The following is a 15,773-nucleotide window of genomic DNA, read 5'->3' as shown; positions in this document are numbered from 1 at the left end:
CTCACTGGGGGTGGTGCCACTCCTGGCCTTGCAGTCATAGGTGCTCTAAGAATGCACGCTAGGCAAACCATGAGGAGCAAAACAATAAGCCACACTGTTCCACAGCCTCCCCATCAGCTCCTGCCTGCCCTCCCTCAGTGATGGAGTGTGACATGGAGGTACAACCAAAATAAACCCTGTCCTCCCCAAGTGGCTTATGGTCAGGGTGTTCCATCACAGCAAGAGAAGCAACATTATACCTGCCGCCTTCTCAACACCGTTTCAGAATAAAACATTACATACTCTGGCTCGATTAGACAAGGTGATAAAAGCCACGCTGGTAAAACATGAGGACTGAGGAGACCCAATTACACAGAAGTTCTTTTTTTCTAATTTTTAACATCATAATCTAAAAATTCAATATAAAAATAAATGAAAATCTCAAAAGTAACCTGCAGCTTCTACACTGGTTTAATAACAATTGGGCAAACAAATTTGCTCATTCATAGATGGGCAAACTTGCATGAAGTCCAGACTGCCAATTGAGCAGGACATTTTCTGTCAAAACTACTCAAATATGCCACGGTGTCACACAAGCAGCCAAGGGCGGTATTTGAATGAGCAGGAATGGTTGCGATCCAATAAAACTTTATTTACAAAACAAGCCACAGTGTGGTGCTCCCTGATATCAAAGTAATTACAGTTCTAGTTCAAACAGTTGAGCTCATTCCAGAAACCAGTATTAACTCATTTATCCTCTAGCGAGGCCATTAGGTAATTTTATGGCAGAAACTGGAATGAAGAAGAGTTAAAAAAAAAAAAAAACTTGCCAAGGGCATATGACCTATAGCATACCTCATTCTACGCTTTGAGCTGTAACCAGATGCTATACTTCTCTTATGGGATGGGTTACATATGACGTCATCTGCAACCTATAGATTTGTGACTACTTCTTATCCTCGTGACCCCACCTCCCCAGTGCTCAGATTGCAGGTGGCACCACCACACCCAGGTTGTGTGGTAATCTGCCACCTGGGCCACATCTTCAACCAGAATTATAATCATTTTAGCAATGACTAAATAACAATCCAAATCCCAAGAAAGTGCTCTCACAAACCTCCTGAAGCTTCAGGGACACAAGTCCCAACTGGTCTTGGCGTCTTTCCACCAGCTCTCTCTCTATGCGCATCTCTCTTTCTATTTCCTGAAGCCGCCGCTCCACTCGATCTGAAACCTCAATCCGAACAGAGAAAAAGTGGCATCAGGGTTAGCCAGCAGGAGATGAAACTGGGAACAAATGACATCCCAGACGCACCATGCCTAAAGCCTTGACTTGTTTACAGAACTCTTTCTAATGACACCATTTAGAACACCTGGCCAAAAAGTTTTTCGTTTTGTTTTATTTTTTAACTTTTATTGAATGTCTTGATTTACACGTCATGCACCAAAATCCCTCTCCTCTCCGCATCCCCTCATATCTGCCCTCTGCCCTTACAATCCCGCCCCCCCATAAAATAAAACAAACAAACAAAAATCTTGTCACAGAAGCTGTAGTGTATCATGCAGTATAGCCTTTTGTTCACAAATGTTTATTTTCAAATGTTCATTGCTACGAGTCATGGGTGTGGTTTGAGGCCTACACTACTGTTACCGGATCCTCACTTGGACAGCTGTCAGATACCCAGTTGTTGCCATGTGTCAAGGAGATTCCTAATCTTTGAGTTTTCAGGTCCCACTCAAAAAGTTAATTGAAAGTTACAAAACAAAGCAGTTGTCAGTCTTCAAAATATCCATACCTAGATCCCACCAACGGGACTCAAAATTTTCAAACTACAACACATTAGTTGCTCAGCATTCAAATACACTAACTAGAAAAGCGCGCCCTCTGGTGGTGCCAAGTGAAATACCAGTTTGCTAACAATTGTCTTTATTACCTAACTCCTGCTAAAAGGTCCTATCACTTTCATTCTTTTCCTCTTTTTTATTCATGAGCTCGAGAGTCTGGAAGACCCTGCTGTGAGTGTGCAGTACATCATCCAATGTGTTTCACATGAGCTTGCCAAGGTTTTCAACTGTGATTTACTAAAAATAAAAAGTTGAAAAGATCAAACACTAAAGGCAAACTGAAAAATGTTTAATTAGGACTCAAGAACAAAACATGAAAGAATGCTTCTCTCTGTTCCTTAGTAAAATGCTGCAAAACTCCAAGCAGATTTTATATGTGTCATTATACATCTCCATAACATAATTTACACTAGCAATATATATATGTCTAGGGAACAGAAGACCTTTCATATTCACTTAAAAGAATAAATAGTGCCCTATTATTTAAAACCTTTGCTGCTAGTTCTGTTTCCTGGAAAGTCAAGCATGGTCTGCTCAGTAGGTGAGGTGCTCGCAACACACCATGAGCACCTGAGTTCACATCCCCAGGCCCCACATGAAGCAGCAGCGTGGCAGGCACTTGTGATCCTAGCTCTCCAGCAAGATGAGGTGGAGACGGAAGAAGCCCAGGCAGCTCTTGGGCCAGCTCACCTGACAGACATAGCACTACACAAGAGACAAGAGACCGTGTCTCAAACAGAGTAAAAGACAGTGACGGACACTGTGTTGTCCTCTGAACCCTTACATCGGTGGTCCTCAAGCTGTGGGCCACAACCCCTTGTGGGTACAATGATCATTTTACAGGGGCAGCCTAAGGCCATCAAAGAACACAGATAACTACATTACGATTCACACAGTAGTAAAACTGTACACTTGTGAAGTAGCAACAAGACTAATTTTATGGTTGGGGGTCACCACCACATGAGGCACCTTGGTAAAAGGTCACAGTATATCGAGGTTAAGAAGCACTGCCTTACATGCACACTTTGGTACAGACACAGCTCTTTTTAAGAACACATGAGGAACCTTGCTGAGGACAGGAATGTTCTAAACTGAAGTGTGGGAACAGCTGCACAGCTCAGTAAATTTACTACAAAGCATTAAATTACACATTAGAATAAATTAATTTGATGATAAATTATAGCTCAGTAAGCTTGTCATTTAGAAAGACAGATACATCCAGGTTTGGTGGTGCATGCCTACAATTCCAGTGCTTAGGAAAAAAAGAGGTTGTCATGAGTTAAAGGACAGCCCTGAGCTATAAAGTTTGAGGACAGCATGAGCCTCAAAAATATAAAAGGGAAGAATTTTTATTGCCAATGTGACAGGGCCTAGTGTCATCAGAGAGAGAGGTTACCTAGATCAGATTGGCTTGGGGGGTTGTACTGGTTGTCAACGGATGCAAGTGGCCCAGCCCACTGTGAGCAGTACCATTCCCTATGGAGACAGTCCTGCACTGCACTACACACACACACACACACACACACACACACACACACACACACACACACACACAAAGCATTCCTCCAAGGTTTCTGCCTTAAGAGTCTATTCCAGTTCCTGCTCTGACTTCTCTCAATCATCAACTATGACCTGGAAGTATAAGCCAAATAAATCCTTTCTCTCCCTAAACTGCTTTTAGTCATGATATTTGTCCCTACAGCACAATGAAACTAGAACACTATTTAAATAATTATTTGTTATCTGTCGTATTGTTGTAATCTATGCAACACCCATGTTAGACTACATGCAGTATAAACTAAATCCTTGGAATTTCATTAATGTCCACCGCTGTCAGAAACAGCTAGATCTAGGGTTGTATTTTTCAGATTTAATAAGGAACCAACTACAGAAAACTAAAGTAAGTTGACATTTTTGACATAAATAATCAAAATATGTACTCAAATAAAACTCAACAAACTACAACTTGGATTATCACAACTAAGTGTTAACACAAAACAGTCAACATAATATCATTCTATCCATAAATGACTACTGCTTTCCAATGCACAGTTTAAATCAAACCCCCCCCACAAAAAAAAAAAACAACTATGATTCACAAAGAATTATCAAGTCATATTTTGGCATGTGTGACAACAGCCAACACTTTTTGTCTCTCAAAGAAAAATGTGTTGCATAAACTTTCAAGATATATTTTATTTACTGAGAAAAGACATGATAAACAATTGCGGCCTCAGAATAATGTACAATAAATGTGATTAACAATGCGCACACACAGAAAGTGAAGCTGGTGGGAGTCGGAAAGGCTGCCGTTCATCTTCTCTCATGTATGTATTCAATACTTAAGTTCCCCACAGGGAACCTGCATCGCGCTGGCAACAATTCTATTTAAACTTAACTCTAGAGGGGAGAACAGCTGCAGCTTCTGGGAGATGTGACCCTCCCATAGCAGAACTGCCTCTGTGACAGCACGCCATCCCGAATTCACAGATACAGCCCAGCATGGCAAGCAGTCCCAGCGTGTAAATGTTGACTTTGACTGGAGTAAGTGAGTCACGAAATCTAAATTAAGCTTTTTACAAACCTCACATGGCCTTCAGAAGACCTGCTAAAATTCAACAGTGTTGTTTTAAGCTTTGATTAAGGTTGCTGATTTTAATCGGGACTGCATACCATGTGAGGTTCGAGAAGCCCTGATCCCAGCCTTTCTTGCCAAAAACGCGTACTTAACAGGACAGGGCAGAAACAAACAACTGTAATGTAACTTGAAAAGAACTGGCAGGTGTGTAATTCAACAAAGTACACAGTCAGACATCTCAGACCTTTTGGATTAATAGAAAGGCTCCGCCTTAATGGCAGGGCACACTGCCTGGCTCGTTAACTACTTTAGTGACTAGAGCTTTATCTGACCTGAAGTAAGTCCCTGGCCGGGGCAATGACAATACGAGAGAGTGTGGGCTTACTGTATGGACCTCAACTCCCCGCTGTTTCTTACTGGACCCTTACACTTCAAGTGTACAGGAAAGCCCTAGAATACATGGAGGAGAGTATTTGGTGATTCTGCTGCTCTGTGGATGTAATTCAGGTGAAATGGTAACTGCTTACTTTAGGTATCTCATCACACGGAAAAAGATACAATGTAAGAAAAGTAGTGTGCACTACCAGAGATAGTCTGAACAAACTCCAAATTCAAACCAACAACTATGCAAGGACTTCAAAAGGAACGCCGCAGTGGTGGTGTAAGAGGACACAACCAGGGTTCACTCAGGCATGAGAACCTCAGCAGACTACTGGAGATATCTGAGCGTGCAGTAAAACCTGTTTATAGAAGCTGGGGAGATGGGCCAACGGGGAAACACACTTAATAAGCAAGCATGAGGACCTGCGTTCTAATTCCCCAAAACCTATCCAAAAATCTTGATGGGGCCCTGGGAGAAAAAGACAAGAGGACCACTGGGGCCTGATGGCTACCAAAATAACCAAAAACTGTGACCTTTGGGTTCAGTAAGGAACCCACAAAATAACAGAAACAAGAAAATGGAGCAAAAAATACGATCTGCCATTTCATACATGAAAGTTTCCAACAGCCAGTGAGCATCCAATACAGAGAGCATTAGTAATCATGAACATGCAAAAACAACCCATGGTGAGGCAGCATGCTTCCTAGTGAAAAGATGGAGCTGGCGAGGGCAGGCAAGCATGAATGGCCACACAAATTCCCAGACCATCATGGGGGTGAGGTAGTGCCACCAGCTCAGAAATCTATTTACTGGTGTCTACCAAACTTGAAAGCACCTAAGAAATGCACTACATGTTATGCGTGTATCAACAGAAATGTACAGACGTGTGCAAGAAAGTAACAATAGCTGTGACAGCTGTATTTGTCCATAACAACCCAGACTCTGAAATAACTCAAATGTCTATCATGGATATATATATATACATACATACATACACATACATACATACATACATACATACATACATACATACATACATATATATATATCAACATATCTGTGCAGTACTGAAGAGAAAAGTGAGGGGCGCGAGAGCCTGAATCAATACCCAGAAGCACCACCATCGTAACCAACAGCAACAGGAGCACGGCCGGGATGCCTGCTTGGATAAGCGTGCATAATAGGAAGCATTAACCTATGCCAAGAAGAGTGCAAACAGCAGTGACCCTAGAAAGGACTCAAGAGCTGGGGCTGGGGAGGGACAAGAAGGAGCTTCCTCAGGACACTACAAATGTGCCATGTCCAGATGTAGGTGGGAAAAAAAGGACATGTTTGGCTATGGTAATTCACCAAAACACACGATGGGACATGGACCTTTCTGGATGTCCATTTTAACTATAATTTTTAAAAACCTTAAGGAACATGGCCAAGCTTCAGAAGTCCTTTCCAATGACATGTTCCATTCCAGAATTTATAGAAAGAGTTGGATGGTCATTTAGTAAGTTGAAGAGGGCCATGTTATGTCTACACTCAGCTCACACCTAGTGTGTCAACCGGACATGACTTAGAATTTTTTGCTGTATAATTGTTCAGTTAATAAAAATTCATTATGTTCTAACCAGAAAGAGACCTCTTTTTAGAAGTTTCTATTAGTATTAGTATTCGTATTTGTATTAGTATTATTATTAGTACTAGTGTATTGTGCAAATCGAGGCTGCAGGTCAAACATGGGTATTCTTAGAAGCCATAAGCTTTACTTCTATTTACTTGTATGTGTGTATGTCTTTGTGTATACCTCTCTCTCTCTCTCTCTCTCTCTCTCTCTCTCTCTCTCTCTCTCGTGTGCGTGTGTGTGTGTGTGTGTGTGTGTGTGTGTGTGTGTGTGTGTGTGTGTGTACATGGGCAGATGACCCTGGCATACTGTTGAGGTCAGAAGAACCTTCCAGAGCTGGTTCTCTGTCTAAGGTGGGTTCTGGGATCGGACTCAGGCTTGCATGGTAAGTGCTTGTAGCCACTGAGGCATCTCACCAGCCCCAGAAATTATTGATGATTGAAGTCCTTGATGATTTAAGCATTTTAAATTGGTACAACTTAAACCAATGGTGGATTTTTTTTTAATTTTTTATTAATTTATTCTTGTTACATCTCAATGGTTATCCCATTCCTTGTATCCTCCCATTCCTCCCTCCCTCCCATTTTCCCCTTATTCCCCTCCCCTATGACTGTTCCTGAGGGGGACCTCCTCCCCCTGTATATGCTCATAGGGTATCAAGTCTCTTCTCGGTAACCTGCTATCCTTCCTCTGAATGCCACCAGGTCTCCCCCTCCAGGGGATGTGGTCAAATATGAGGCACCAGAGTTCGTGTGAAAGTCAGACCCCACTCTCCACTCAACTGTGGAGAATGTTCTGTGCATTGGCTAGATCCGGGTAGGGGCCAATAGTGAATTTGATACACCTAGAAAACCATCTAGGACTTCATGTGAAACGTTAAGTGTCCTCTCTCAAGGTCGCACACCCACTCCTGTGGTAAAAGTCTGTTTCCTGCAACATAAGACAGATACTAAGTCTTCATTTTCTCATGGCTCTTCACAAAGGAACTAGCACCAGAAAGGAAAGGTGGGTGATACAGCAGGTTCTCTTGTTGAAATGGGCACATTTAACAGAGCAGCCACTGGGTCATCTCTCTGACTACAGAAGACGTCCATCACTTGACACAGGCAGCTACAATTTTCAAACTCCAAGATTAACTCGACCTGTCTACAAGGGACTGTAAACACAACTCAAGAAATAACAGCCTGCTTAAACTAGGAAGTTAAATTTGGATAAAATATTCCAGGAGCAGAAAAAAAAATCTATTAACTTTTCTTATCTTGGAAAAACAAAATGTGGGAAGTGAAAAAACTGTTGCTGGAGTTGACAAGGTTGTTAACACCTTAGTAAAATTTTCTATTAATATTTTTCTCAAAAAAACTGAAGCAAGGGTGAAAATGATTTGTTTTGTCTAATGTTTTGAAACTGGGTCTCAATATGTAGTTCAGGCTACACTAGACTCAGAGATTTGATTAAAAATAAATGCATGAACAATAAAACTTAGTCATTAGAAAATTTAAAAGTCTTACCATATTAAAAGTGTATATTCATTATGTTTGTCACTGTTGCCAGAGACCTGACAGACTGGCTTAAGGAGAGAGGATGTGTCACGCTGTCACAAGGTTCCATAGAGCATCAAGGATGGTGGCGCAGCAGAACCTCTCCCATTATGGAATCAAAAAATAGGGAGGAGAGTGCTGGACTTGGCTGGCTTTCTCCTTTCTCCCTTTCTGCTCTGTGCAGACCCCCACCTACTGTGTAGTATCACCTGCACTCAGGGAAGGTCTTTCCTTCCGCTAATCCTCTCAGGGGCAACCGTCACAAGCTCACCAGTGTGTGCCTCACACTGTGTCTTCCGGAGCTTCCAAGTCTACTGACACTCACAACAGTGACTGTCATAGTGAACAAGGATGTCCCCTGACCATGGTGACTAGAGTCACAGAGATGGTCTGAACATACCTAACAGCGAGTGTGGCCCTGTACTTCACCAATACCTAAGCAAAGCTGTGGAGGAGCCACGGTCATAACTTTAATATACCTTGCAAATAGTCATTAAAAATTTTACAATTTCAAAATTTAGAAATTACTTCTACCTGTTATCTACTACTACTATGAGATTGCAAAGTCAAGTTCATTAAATACATGTACATCCCATAAGAGGTACAAGGACATATTTTTTTGACAAAACAACAGATTGTACCCAAAAGGTTATTCTGCTAAGTAGCATCAGATTCTGACCTGCCTGGCTGTCATCGCTCCCGTTTATCTACAAGTGGAAATAAACTTAGTTTGGGAGCTTGGGATGGGTTTCTGAAGAGGGCAGCAGTGTCTTGCTATGCATTCAGACTAGTTTAGAAGTAGCTACACAACCCAGGCTGCCTTCACACCCTGAGCCTCAGCCTCAGCATCCTCGGAACGCAGCATGACCCACTACTCAGCTTAGGAGTAGACCCTCAGCAGAGAAGACTCCTCACCACATCTTGTCTCTGGGCTTCATTAAGCTTTTCAGTCAATTCTTCCAGAACCCTCTTTGTTTCAGCATCCGACCTATGCAAAGAAAGAAACAGGTTTCAAGGTAATCAGCTCTTTTTAAAGGTATAGTGTTGATGTTGTCATGCTAATCAGCTTTTTTTAAAGGTATAGTGTTGATGTTGTCATGGTTTTGAGCTGGGAACCAAAGCCAGGGCCTTGCATGTCCTTGGCAAGTCTAAGCCCCACCTCTCACGGTCACTGGTATCCCACAATTCTCAGCTGAATTCTCCTCAATTGCTGTTAAAACATGCCAAAGGGGCCCTAACCATGAAATTTCTCAATCAGGAAGTCAGGGATAGGGCTCAAGAATGTGTACTTCCATAAACTCATACATAAGGCTGAAGCTGTGGGCCTGGGGGCCCCACTGTGAGCACCACCATCACACTGGGTTCCTCCAGCAGCCCTTGGCTTTGAATAGGAAGAAACAAGAAAAGTGTTCTTAAAAACAAAGGAAAAATAAAACTGTTCATCTCATAACCTGTCTAAGATACACAGACTCGATCCTTAACAGTGCATCTAATTAGTAACGTCAGCAATCATGTAGTCTAAAAAGACTAGCAAAGAAAGGCCTTCCTCCAGGATGTTCTGCTCCCTTTCGGTGTAGCCCTAACCAGATCATATCACCTTTTCCATTCTTAATCCTTTAGCTTGTTACCTTCATCATTTCCAATCAAACACTTTCAATTGTTGTTCTCAAGTCTCTAGTTCACTAGCCCCTCTGCAATACCAGTCGTACTGACTGCTGTGTGAGCTCATCTCCTGGCTGCCTGCGTGATGCTACAAGCCGCATGCCATGCAAGTGTCCTTCATGCTTAGACTGGGGCCCACCTGCTCACCTTCTATCACCCACATTTCAGTCAGCCTCACACCTGCATCATCACTCTAGGGCTTTTATTTCCCCCTAATTCTCACTATCATGCCATTGATACCCACCTGCATGAAACACACACACACACACACACACACACACACACACACACACAGACAAAACCTATTCCCTCCCCTTGGCAGCATTCTCCTCAAAGGCTACTTTCTTACTCTAACTTGGCTGAATCCAAAGGCTTGCTGTGTGGTTGCCACTTTGGGTTTATTTTCACTGAATTATTACGATAGTTCTACTATTTCTTCTTTTGCTTCATTTTTTAACTTTATAACTACTTATTGCTGACATATAGGAAAACAACTATCTTTGTAATACTAACCCAGTGTGCCCAACATTGTTTTAATAACCTGCTAGTCTGAGAAGACATCTTTTTAACTGCTATATTTCACAGTCTCCAGCACTCCTTCTAATTTGTATCTTCTTCTTAGTCACAACATTTCTGTATTTATATAACTTATATTTAGAAAATTTCTCAGAGACTGGTACCTTAAGAACTGAGTGTTCTGGGCTGTGGACCTCTAAACGCAAATGTGTTCTTTTTTCCCTCCCCCTTTCAGATTTCCACACTCTCCTGGGTTCCCCAAATCACACCATCTGACTCTCTTCATCTACAAGACTCCCACATACCTGACCTCTTTGGTCCTCAGCTCTGTCCTTGATGCTCTCACCATAGTTTTCCTCTTTACATCAACCAATGCCAGAGCACCTTACATTCCCAGCGCTCTTGAAGCTCATATATCTAACATGGACTTTTACTTTTCATCTAAGGATTGACTATTTTACATTTCCACAGGCATTAAAACCTAACATATCCACAAAAGCCTCTTGATTTCTACCCCTCAGCTTCCTCAACCATCTTTATTCATCATAGAAGAACTGTTATTTACTCAGTTTTGCACGTAGAAATCCATGGTTCACCCTTGATATACATCCTTCACATACAATCCATTACCACATCCTGACTCTATGGTCTCCAAACACACAGTCTGAAGCAGACTTCTGTGCCCCACTCTCCTGTCATGTCTGGTCATGTCGTTATCAGTTCTCTACACTAATGTAACAGATTTCCAATTCATCCCTCAAATCAACTCTCCATATGGTATCCACCTTAGTCCTTTCTAAGAGCTCACTTCCCTGTGTTTTCATAACCTTGGTCTCCTTAAAAATAAAATTACCTTCAAAGTAAAGCAACTGTTACTGTTGACGACAAAAATGAATATGTGAGGAATTTTCATATTCTGTGACAGCTCTTGAGAACTCCCCAAAACTGGCAAGTACAAAGGCAAGGACTCCTTAGCCACAGGCTTTCAAAGATCGCAAGTAATTGACAGTAACAGAGTCTAAGTGGCTTGTTTCCATGCACAGACAAGTTTCATGTTCTGTTTTTTCTCTGATTTGCTAAGTCAATAAACAAACTCAGCAGTCTGTACATCTGTCTGTGTGTCCGTCTCCTCTCTCTCCCTCAAATACGGCAGGACATGTTCTTGGCTAATGTATCTCATAATGTATCTCACCATAATATCTGCATTGTAATAAGGAAAAGAGTTTACAGAGATCTGAAGTTTGCTTCGTTCTCACTACTAACCTTCCTGCCTTCCTCTTCTAAAGTCAGGGTAACTGTGTAGACTATGCTGGATATATTGGGTAACTGTATAGACTATGCTGGATATATTAGGTAACTGTATAGACTATGCTGGATATATTGGGTAACTGTATAGACTATGCTGGATATATTGGGTAACTGTATAGACTATGCTGGATATATTGGGTAATTGTATAGACTATGCTGGACATATTGGGTAACTGTATAGACTATGCTGGATATATTGGGTAGCTGTATAGACTATGCTGGATATATTGGGTAGCTGTATAGACTATGCTGGATATATTGGGTAACTGTATAGACTATGCTGGATATATTGGGTAGCTGTATAGACTATGCTGGATATATTGGGTAACTGTATAGACTATGCTGGATATATTGGGTAATTGTATAGACTATGCTGGACATATTGGGTAACTGTATAGACTATGCTGGATATATTGGGTAACTGTATAGACTATGCTGGATATATTGGGTAACTGTATAGACTATGCTGGATATATTGGGTAACTGTATAGACTATGCTGGATATATTGGGTAACTGTATAGACTATGCTGGACATATTGGGTAGCTGTATAGACTATGCTGGATATATTGGGTAGCTGTATAGACTATGCTGGATATATTGGGTAACTGTATAGACTATGCTGGATATATTGGGTAGCTGTATAGACTATGCTGGATATATTGGGTAGCTGTATAGACTATGCTGGATATATTGGGTAGCTGTATAGACTATGCTGGATATATTGGGTAGCTGTATAGACTATGCTGGATATATTGGGTAGCTGTATAGACTATGTTGGATATATTGGGTAGCTGTATAGACTATGCTGGATATATTGGGTAGCTGTATAGACTATGCTGGATATATTGGGTAGCTGTATAGACTATGCTGGATATATTGGGTAGCTGTATAGACTATGTTGGATATATTGGGTAGCTGTATAGACTATGCTGGATATATTGGGTAGCTGTATAGACTATGCTGGATATATTGGGTAGCTGTATAGACTATGCTGGATATATTGGGTAGCTGTATAGACTATGCTGGATATATTGGGTAACTGTGTAGACTATGCTGGATATATTGGGTAACTGTATAGACTATGCTGGATATATTGGGTAACTGTATAGACTATGCTGGATATATTGGACAGCTAGAGTTGGAACTCACTGCAGCACAAGTCAACCAGTCAGGACAAACTATATATTCAAAAGGCTTTGAACTGTTCTACTAATAAGTATTAGAGACTAAGGGCATAGGCCAGTTGCTAAAATACTGGTCACACAGCCACAAGGACCAGTGTTCACTCCCTAGCACCCATTGAAAAAGCCGGGTGTGGTAAAATGTGCCTGTGTTACTAGCACTTGGCAGGGAAAGACAGGAAAACTCCTAGAGATTGCTAGCCCAGTATCCTAGCCTAAGAAGTGAGCATCACGCCCCAGTGGAGGATCCTATCTCAAAAAAATATTGTACAGGGATGAAGAGACAACTCAGTGGTTAAGAACATTTGTTGCACCTGCAGAAGACCAAGCAAGCCACTCACAACAGCCTGTAACTCCAGCTCCAGGAGATCAGGCACCTCTTCTGGCCTCCAGACAGAAACACATGCACACACACATACAAATATATGAGAACAGTCTTTAAAAAAAACAAGGCTGATGGCTCCTAAAAACACCCAAGTTTGACCTACAGCCTCCATTTGCACACACACACATAGACATTCATCTGCACACACAGGAACACACAAGGACATGTGCATATAAACACAGACAAAAAATAAATTTCAAAATACTCACATAAAAGCATGGCATCATTTTCCTAATCTATGTAAACATGTCAATTACAGAAATGAGTTCGTTTTCTTGATAATTCAGGAAAATCCTGCCCCCATTTTACCGGCTTCTTCTGGAAAGCTCCCTGTTGAAATCATCTCCAAGCCGAACTTGTTCACTGCTGAGGTCTCGGAGGGACTGATGAAAAGCATGAAGCTACGAAAGAAAGCAAAGCACATTCGGCCTCTTAGGGATCTGCTAGTTCTTCCATAGAGAATGGATCAGAGTAAGAACTCTCTTCCGTAAAAATAGGCAAACTCTACACCATCATCAATAATCAATAAATACTTGTCATTAGGACAAGTCTTTCAAAAGTTAGTCTAACAGTGGCCATCATATTCTTCTCCCAAGAATAGCAATTTCACTCATTTTGTGCGGCCTGGAGATGTCAACTATTTTGGAACTACAGGTTCTGTGGTCGCTGTCAATCCTGCCACTGGAGCGCAGAGCAAAGCATAGGAGATGAGCATGATGCGTCACAGTGAATCATCAGCCCATCAGCCCACACGCCTAGTTGGCCAACATCACTTGCCAAGACACTGTTACTCGCACATGAGGAACCATGTATAAAAAAGCATGGAGCCACATTGTTCCTAACAAGAATGCTAGATTCAACCCCACCATCCATCAAGAACAGACAGAATATTTCACATGTATTCCTTGAGATGATCACACAGCAGTGCAAGTGTCATCAAAGCAACCACAATTAGTAAGTCTGGGTGGCAAGACATAATGATATACAATAATATTCCGTTTATCCACAGTTGCAGGCAGGCAACAAGCAATCAAACACAGCCAAGATTTTTTTAAAGCAAAAAAAATAATGAATGCAAGTCAGGACAGGGCCAGAGAGGATAGACGCTGCTCCTCTAAAGGACATGGGCTCAGTTTCAAACCACCACACACTGACTCACAACCTCTGTAATTCCAACTCTAGGGGAGCACACATCTTCTTTTGACCTTTGTGGACATCAAGCATGCATGTGTTATACATACATGTGTATATACATATGTTGTACATATATGCAGACAAAACATCCACATGTATAAAACTTTTTTTTATTTTTGTTGTTGTTTTTAAAGTCAGGACAGGGACTACCAACTCCTGAAGGAAGGAGGCTAAGGCAGGCTAAGGAGTGTAAAACAGTCCATTTCTTGACCGAAGTGGTAAATACATGGCATTCAGTCTATTGTGCTTTGGACATAAATACATACGTTTTATATGTGTATGTTTGCTACAATTTATAATACAATAATTTTAAGTTATAAAGATTTACAGGAAAAGTAAATACACATTTCAATAAATGCTCATTGAAGAACTAATGGGTGCCAGCTAGCTGATGGAGGAAAAAGCATATGACAACCTAATGTGGGAGAAAAAGATAAAAACAAACGTAAGTTTTCACTGGGGCATTACAAACACATCCAGTTAAGAAAACCAAACGCCAGATCTCCACTCAGCCTTTCTTCAAAGCCGGCTACGACTGGAGTAGGTCCCACGTCTGCCACACCCCCTGCCCATGTCCTGTGTTTCTTTCCATGGTATCATGCATCTCAGTTCGCATGACAGCTGCACTAATGTACCTATTTGATTAATGTCTAGCTGCCCCAAACGAAAGCATAAACTCAATGAAAAGGAAAGGATTTTGCCCATTACTGATGCCAATCATAAACACTGTCCCAAAATCAGAAGAGCTAAGCACAGGAAATGAAAAATGAATGAGTAATGTTAAAACAGTCCTCGGTGCTGTTTAATCCTACATCTATACTAGCAAGTTATACTTATCAAAAAATAATATGGTCATGGGATAATTCCTACAAGGTGTTTTCAAGTGCACTTGATCTGTTTTATATTATGCTGGGGCAAGCAGTAGCCACAGATGAGTTTCCCAAAACAACCTTTGAGCAACCAATCTTGAAACTATCAAAACACAGATGCCTAAGTTGAAGCTGCTCCTAGTACTTTTCTAATTAACCCAGCTACCTAATGCAATGAATGAAAAACTCAGCTCCAGAGAGAAAAAAAAGAAAAAAAGAAAAACTTTTAAGAAGAGGAAGAAATATATTCATAGCAACTATTATAATACTTAAAAATTCCTTAGGGAGCCAGGTGTGGTGGCACACACCTTTAATCCCAGCATTCAGGAGGCAGAGGCAGGTGGATTGCCGAGAGTTCGAGACCAGCCTGGTCTACAAAGTGAGTACAGGACAGCCAAGGCTAACACAGAGAAACCCTGTCTCGAAAAACAAAACAAAACAAAACAAAAAATCTTTAGGGAATATATTTGCAAATTTCTTAATATAAAGTATTTCCATCAATTATTAACAATCTGAAAACATCAGTAGTAGAAAAAATTATGAAAATAACTCTTACACTCAAAGAGATTGGAGCTTTAGCTGGTCCTCACAGCAGAGTTAATAATACACCTGGAGGACACTTAAGACCTGGCACCTTTCTGTTTTAATTAAGGTTTCTATTGCCACGACCAAAAGGTAAAGTGTATCTCACCTTGTAGTCCATTGTCCCAAGGGAATCAGGT

The 15,773-nt window shown here is 41.2% G+C and overlaps 1 protein-coding gene across 4 annotated transcripts in view; it reads right to left on the bottom strand.

Moving 5' to 3' along the window:
- CEP128 (centrosomal protein 128) overlaps positions 1–15,773 on the bottom strand; it is a 361,366-nt gene that overhangs the window by 301,826 nt on the left and 43,767 nt on the right. For all 4 annotated transcript variants that reach the window (XR_014780873.1, XM_084791446.1, XM_084791448.1 and 1 more), the window contains exons 8-10: positions 13,298–13,389; positions 8,850–8,922; positions 1,097–1,213 (exon numbers count right to left, since the gene is read on the bottom strand). Coding sequence is in view for 3 of the 4 variants with exons in the window: in XM_084791446.1 (XP_084647572.1) it covers positions 1,097–1,213; positions 8,850–8,922; positions 13,298–13,389 (282 nt within the window). In the remaining variant the exon portion in view is untranslated. The remainder of the gene's footprint in view (positions 1–1,096; positions 1,214–8,849; positions 8,923–13,297; positions 13,390–15,773) is intronic.

Source organism: Acomys minous, assembly GCF_964271855.1.
Source record: "Acomys minous genome assembly, chromosome: 8".
NCBI lineage: Eukaryota > Metazoa > Chordata > Mammalia > Rodentia > Muridae > Acomys > Acomys minous.
Note: the sequence above shows the minus strand (reverse complement) of the source record. Positions and strands in the feature narration are given on the sequence as shown.